The sequence below is a fragment of the Sinocyclocheilus anshuiensis genome, unplaced genomic scaffold (genome assembly GCF_001515605.1).
Source record: "Sinocyclocheilus anshuiensis isolate Anshui unplaced genomic scaffold, SAMN03320099.WGS_v1.1 scaffold912, whole genome shotgun sequence".
Classification (NCBI taxonomy): domain Eukaryota; kingdom Metazoa; phylum Chordata; class Actinopteri; order Cypriniformes; family Cyprinidae; genus Sinocyclocheilus; species Sinocyclocheilus anshuiensis.
The window spans coordinates 189,614-196,619 of record NW_015549618.1 but is presented as its reverse complement, the minus strand read 5'-3'; the positions used below and the strand labels follow the sequence as shown (position 1 = coordinate 196,619).

Here is a 7,006-nt window from a genome sequence, read left to right as displayed (position 1 = left end):
CTAATACATAAAAAATATAACCCATAAATATCTCTGCACCCCATGATATCAAAATGTGACCAACACTGAAAAAAATCACATACCAAAGATGTCTTGAAAAACTTTTACTGGACTTTTTTTATTTGTTTTATAACATCATTTTTTGCAAAGATCTGCCGAGAAAAACAGACATCTCCCATTCTAACAAAGAAAGAAAAATCTCTGATCATCTTCCGTGTGCATGAGAGAGAGTCTGGGTCCGGCTGGGCAAACAGTTCCACAGGAAGGGCTGAATTCATGCAGTGTGCAAATCTCTTGCCTGATCACCTGAGCTCATCAGGAGAGTCCGGCTGCACTGCCTCAGTCTGGACCGGTCAGCCACATCTCCTCATGCCCCATCATGCACCTGTCATGACAGGTTGGCAATGTTGGCCAGGAAACGCTGGGCCCACCACTCATCGAGATCAATAGGCACAAAATCTGAAAAACAGAGAGACTGGGTGAGTTCTTTGAGATCGTATCATATTTGAATTAAACAGCAGCACACAAAATATATGGACTTTTTTTATTTTGTAGTGTGGAAGCAGCTTTTCTTCACAACAGATCCTTTTGTGCTCCAGAAACATTAATAGGGTGAGTAAATGACAATTTTTTTTATTTTTAAATGAATAATTTGAATTTGTGTATTCTAAAGACAGAAGAGGCCTTCAAAATAGAGAACAAGTCGGCAAAATAGAGGCATCAGGTCTCGTCAGCGCTTAAAGAAAGTAATCAGGACAGTAGTCCCAGACTGACTCTTCATGCCGGGATTGGGGCTTCTCTCCGCGTACTGCACCGGGCCTTTCCTGTTCTCCGGCTGGGATCCCTCTCCGAGCTTCTGTTCCACCTCCTGCCAAGCTGCAATCATAAGATATTGTATCAGTATAAAATGACAAATTATATATACAGTGAAAATACATAATATACAATTAACTAGTTCGTTATGCTTTGCTCAAGTAGTTTATCATGTAGTCTATATCATGGTTTCTGTGGGTCTTAAAGGTCTTCGTTCAATCTTCCACAAAATGAGGGCCTTAAATCAGAACATAAAGTCTATAATTCATAGTCATGGCATTAAATGTTGCATGCATTGCAAAAAAAAAAAAGGGACAAACATCTAAACATCCTTAAATCAAGATACATTTACTTGAGATGCAAAATTAAGTCTTGTTTTCTAAAAATAAATGAATAAAATTGTGCGTTTATGCTTAAATCAAATGACTCGTATATGTCAGTGGAGTATGAAACTTGTTTTCCCTTTGAATTAAGTTGCTACGCCCACTGGCAGATATTTGTTTTTGTTTTAAACTCGTTTCATTTTGATCAATTTATCATAAAACAAGACTTGCTATTGTGTGTCATTTTGCAGTGTCATCAGAAGATACAGTTTAAGTTATTTTTATACCATACATGTGCTTTTTTTGTAAAGCGAGTACAAAAAAAAGTTACGGAAATCTGTAGGAAGCTGTATTTCAAACTTTAATGTGTTGCTAATTCATTGTGCTTTCTAGACATTTACATTCAGAAAAACTATTGACGTATTATGCTCCTTAAGTTTTCTTTAACTGGTCTTAAAAGGCTGTTGGAAAAAGTCTTGCATATATCTTCATAAAATCTGCAGAAACTCTTTATATATTGCTCTCATGTAGATTCAAATTTGCAAGTCATGGTGATTTGTTAGTGAATCATTAATTTGAGTTGATTCTTTTCAATGAATGGCTTATTGTGAAGCCTGAACGATTCATTTGTGAACAAGTCTGTGTCTGAATGTCTTTTAAAATCCTTCATTCAGCGATGAATCAAATTAATAGAGTGGTATACAAACTAAACAGACATGTTTTGTCCTAATCTGCATCGTATCCCAAAATGCTACTTGTGAAAACACTACAGATGCGATGTATCACAACAAAACAACAGTTTAGATCTAGAAAAACATGATCTTCTCATTGGCAACTTGGCAGAAGTAAAAACTTCTGGACACCTTTTACCAATTATAATTGCTTCCTCTACACTCCCTAAACCGGTTGCAAGATTTCACCGGATCGCACGGCTCTCTTCTATTGCCTGTGAAGCAGTTTTAGAAAACATTAAGCCTCAGTTGACTAGCCTGTCATTGTACAAAAGAGCCTAAAAACTGCCCTTGAGGGCCATTGCATCAGCCGCTGGAGGTGGAGCCTGGCCTGCACACAAACACCCTCCTCCTGAAGATAAGAACTGGCCTTTTTCACACAAACTCTGGTGAACTTACCTCCCCAAGTACATTTATGAGAGCCTGAACCCTAGTCATTCACAACTTTAGTTTGCACATGATTAAACTCTTGGACTTTGATAAAGAATCAGACAAGCTGCAAAGCTGTGACAACGTCACGTTACTTGACAGACTTGAATCCAGTTGGTTGCTCTTCAAAGTTCATTAAGGTCATGGCAACTACTTGCCCCAATCTTAGCCCTCCTCAAGGTCTTAGTGGTGAAGGATAAAACAATACTGGTGTTCTGGAAAATGAACTCACCTTCATAAACAAACCGAACATTTTCCTCGTGTGCTGGGGTGAATCCCTCAGTAGTATTTTCAGCTTTTGGAGAGGTTGATCTGTGGAACCGCTTTCCGTTCAGCCGGTGAAACACAATCTTAGGCGCTGGTGAACTGCAAACAATAGATCAATATTGGTTTTCAGTAATAAGTTCTTGGATTTTTACATTTGGTCTCCTTTAATTCCTACTCCTTTTAACAGTGCATTCATCTCTCATTTACATAGTTTAATTTTAAATAAAGGAATTGTATATTAATTAAAAAAAAAAAAAAAATTATTCACATGCATTACGTGGAAAAGAGTACATTCTTTAACATGTAAAAATATTCATACAGGATTCTTAACGACTAAACGCGCATTTTTGGGTGAACTGTTCCTTTAATTCTACATAACGTGACTTCCTCCCTTACGCCACGTCGTTTCTATAGTAACAGCGACGCGTTATGAAACCCGTTTGTTTATTATATCAGCATGACAAGCGACATTAATTAGACAAGCGACATTAATTAAACAAGCGAAATCTCAAACACGCGAATGACAGACACAAACGCGACGCCTGTCGTAAAATGTTCCGCGACACGTTCTCCAGCCTAGAAAGCAGCACAACGTCCTTGTGGGAGTATCGTTATATATCAGGGGTGTGACAAGCATGTGTTCGCATTATAATATAACCCCAAAAGAGTAGTTACTAACCTATATATACAGGAATAAATACGAATACAATGTTCAAACACGCCGACAATCCCCGCGCTACACTTGCAAGGTCACACGGCGCAAGAAAAACACAAGCGACTTCGGTAAAAGCGTTAAAACGGGACGTCCTGGTATACAAACGAGGCCAACTTGTTCGCTACGGATACTTTTAAGTGTGCTAAGCTTATAAACGAGACGGGGACGCTGGGGCGTTTTTAAACCAAACTCGCGTGAAGAGATCGATTTGAGCTCATATAAATGTTATTATCACTCACTCCGATACAAGCCAGTGGCCTTGCTTCTGTTTCAGGCCGTTCGCTTTGCTCTCAATCTGTTGCGTAGGGCCTGCAAGAAACAATATCTGTTAATACGTAACGCCAATAACCATATTAAATAGAAGCACGTGGTTATTCTTAAATATCTACTATAATAGCGTTAAATAAATGCACCATCTATATTGTGACCTGATGTGTAACGTTATGCACGCTGGTTAACTTGTACCTGTTCTCCGTTGTGTAACAAGTTTGCTGGGACCTCTGGTTATTGTGTACATCATGTGAGAGACGGCCTCTGAGGAACCCCTGCGGCACGATGGATCCACGCGAGGTCTACGGAGCGGTCCGCGCGAATGTCACGGTTATATGCACGCCAGAAAACGTGAGGCGATCCCGCTTCACGACGGAGCTCTCTTGACGCAGCCACCGTGGAAATGAGCCGTGCAGCCGGAGGACTTCAGCGCCGTGTGTTTGCTTGCAGCGAGCCTATATAAGGTCAGTCAAGGTTAAGAGCGTGTATTGCCCTGATTACGCGTCGGGGGGTCACTCGCGGAGAGTCCGGTGCGCTGGGAAGCTTTCTGAGCTCTGGTTGGGTCTGGACTGTTACTGCAATTTCGGACGTTCAGATCGCAACCTTCCTCCGAGACGTCACGGCACGCCCCCGCGACGCACACCCGGGGTCACCTTTCACCTAGTCACCCTGTGGACACCGTCTAACCGGCTCTGTGTAAGTTACCATCTAAACACGGGCTTCATCATGCCGCCAAGCATACAACTGATGACAAACGACCGCGCGATAATGATAAAGTCAGGCTGCGCAGTGTTGCCAGCTAATTTTCAGGATAAGTTACTTAAAGCAGGACTTACGATTTACGAGTCGCTTCGGATAAAGGCGTCTGTTGAATGACTTAATGTAAATGACGTTGTGACGTCATTACGTAATCACGCCGCAAGACTGCACACAATACACGATCTCTGGGGGCTGTTTCATAAAACAAGTTTACCAAACAAGCCTGGCTTATTTCAGTTGGTCAGACTTCATTTGAACCAAATCAATGGGCAATAAGTCAGACTTAACTGAAATAAGCCTGTCTTGTTTGGTAAACTTGTTTTATGAAACAGGCCCCGATCACTCAAATCTCAGCAAAAAGAAATATGATTATGAATACGATTTGAAATGTTAATTTAGATTTGTTAGTAAAACTAAAAAATAAACAGAATAACATTAAAATATAAATAATATCATTTTTTTTATGTTTAAATACAATGAATTATTGAACATTTACACATTTTATGTATTTTACATTTAGTCATTTAGCAGGTGCTTTTATCCATTCTCTTATTAAAACTACACATTATGAACAATTATATTTTTAAGCAGCGCACTGGTAGTTAGTATGCTACACTTTCAGAAAAGTCTGTAAAATATGGCACAATGTATTGTTAATTTGAAGGAATTTTCTGTATTGATTTTACACAGGTTTTTTTTTCTTTTTTTTTACCTGAATTTAAAATGATGCCTTGTATTTTGTGTTTTCAGGTTAACAGATAATGTCCTGACAGAAAATTACCAGTACCTATTTTATTTTTCTACATATTTTTTAAACAACCTGATCAACAAGTGCAGGTACAAACTAATAACAAGGTGTTATCATAAATGAACAATTATTATTAAACAATTGCAACTAGCAACTTAATCCATGTGATTGAAATCCATGATTCCCAGTCCTCAGAACTGTGTGCCTTTTTATTATTTACAGTCACAGTTGCTAAAAGTTGCCAAATATATTTTAAAAATAGCTAAATTTGTTGCTAGGTGCTTTTTGAAGAAACAGTTGTTAGGGTAGTCTGAAAAGTTAAGAAACGTGTGCGCTGCTATGACGCTTCACGCACCACGTGGAAACCATGCGCTCTTGTGTAAAATCTAAACATCTGTTCCTTCATGTCCGCAAACATATTAAACTGATTAAAGTGTACAGTAAGACCAGCGCGCATTAAAGACCACGGGTTGCGTAAATGTGCGCAGCTGCGACGCGCTTCACGCACCACGTGGGAACCGGCCAGGCTTTACTTGGTACACATTAACAGCTTGTGTGGGTCAAACCATACGGTTAATCTCGCTAATCTTCGATGGAGGTACTGAAGTTACACCTCTCACTCTTTAAACTAATATGATTGATTACAAGAAAAAAGAGAGAAAACCCCGTCTGAGGTGATTGTTACACAACAACGGTTGTACAACAGTCCTTGAAATGCAACTATTGGGACAAAACGGCTGTTAATTAAGAATTTAATAGTTTTATTTAAGTATTGCCACCAGAGAAAACAGAAACATGCCACATTTTGAAGTAATCCTGAATTAGTATTTATGTATCCAACGTAAGGTTGGTGTTTGATAGCTGCCTGAGATCTTACCTCAGATCAAGATCTATTGCTTATACATGTCTTGCCCCCTCTTAAAGTAGGTATAACTACAGAATGATTTACATGTAACTTGTTCATTAGCTATCAATACCAGACTTTTAAACATGAAATGAACCCAAATAGGAAGGAATACACAACTATCTCTCTTTCATGAATGAGAGAAAAGCGCACATTAGCCTAAATAGTTTGTAGCTACGCAATTTTTCCAATGCTGTTTCTACACAAGTAGCATTAAAAAAGTAGCAGGTCTACTGAATAAATTCCCCTTACTTTCCTCAAACATGTCCTTCAATGAATTATGACATTAAAATGGAAATAAAATAATGACATACTATCTATATTGTCAAATTGGCTCACCTGAGTGGGTGTGTACAGTACATTAGAACACTGATATTTACATCTCCCGTATTATAAATTTCACACAATGAAAGCACTCCATTACCCTGTAAATTTCAAGTCTCTACTGCATGCTGCCTAAATCAGTGCAATTCATTACAGACACATACTTCAATATTTTGAGTGAAGCAGAACAGTGTAGTTGCTTGAATTATAAAAGTTAAACTTAAACTAGTGCTTGTACAGTGTGGCGTTTCAGTAGTGAGGTACACAGTCCTCTACGAGACTGTCAGTGATGTAGTTGATCTTCAGTAGTTGCTGGTAGTACTGCTTCTCCACAGCCGTGTTCACCGTCCAGCCCACCACCTCTACGCCTCGGGCTGCCCAGTACTGCACATAGTCTCTAGGGAAAAAACAGTGAGCATTTTATAGTGCAATACACACTCCTATACTGTAGATGATTAGATCAGCTTTGAACGTTCTTATACTGATCCATATACCTGCTCTTGACATTTTTTTTTTCTCAAAAAAATGCATTTATTGTATAGAGTGCTGCAGGAATGAGTTGTAAAACCCAGAAACGGATTAGCATTTTCCGTTCCATTGTCCTGAAGTCAATGTTGTTGTTTTTTTTAATGTTTTTTTTGGCTAAATGCCTGAAGTAAGGTTTGTGGTAAACACAAGCTCAAGATATCTATCTATCTATCTATCTATCTATCTATCTATATA

At 38.8% G+C, this 7,006-nt stretch overlaps 2 protein-coding genes across 2 annotated transcripts in view; both read right to left on the bottom strand.

Annotated features, from left to right (window-relative positions):
* Positions 1-28: 28 nt before the first annotated feature.
* On the bottom strand, positions 29-4,369 carry LOC107659318 (protein FAM195A-like). The gene is made up of 5 exons (XM_016448219.1): positions 3,744-4,369; positions 3,518-3,587; positions 2,529-2,662; positions 775-876; positions 29-459 (listed from the first exon to the last, which is right to left on the bottom strand). The coding sequence occupies exons 1-5, from the start codon at positions 3,796-3,798 to the stop codon at positions 389-391; spliced, it is 432 nt and encodes a 143-aa protein (XP_016303705.1). The 5' UTR covers positions 3,799-4,369; the 3' UTR covers positions 29-388.
* A 1,189-nt stretch (positions 4,370-5,558) lies between these two features.
* The window catches only part of LOC107659316 (glycerophosphodiester phosphodiesterase 1-like), a 6,777-nt gene continuing 5,329 nt past the window's right edge, over positions 5,559-7,006 (bottom strand). Inside the window, exon 6 of the mRNA XM_016448210.1 lies at positions 5,559-6,680. Coding sequence (XP_016303696.1) covers positions 6,533-6,680 — 148 coding nt within the window. The 3' untranslated portion in view covers positions 5,559-6,532. The remainder of the gene's footprint in view (positions 6,681-7,006) is intronic.

Excerpts from the sequence above, each read along its gene's own strand:
- LOC107659318 (XM_016448219.1), bottom strand. The coding sequence starts at position 3,798 with ATGATGTACACAATAACCAGAGGTCCCAGCAAACTTGTTACACAACGG. Across the intron at positions 3,588-3,743 it reads TGTTACACAACGGAGAACAG|GCCCTACGCAACAGATTGAG; the intron begins GTACAAGTTAAC and ends TGTTTCTTGCAG. Across the intron at positions 460-774 it reads CCCCAATCCCGGCATGAAGA|ATTTTGTGCCTATTGATCTC; the intron begins GTCAGTCTGGGA and ends TCTGTTTTTCAG.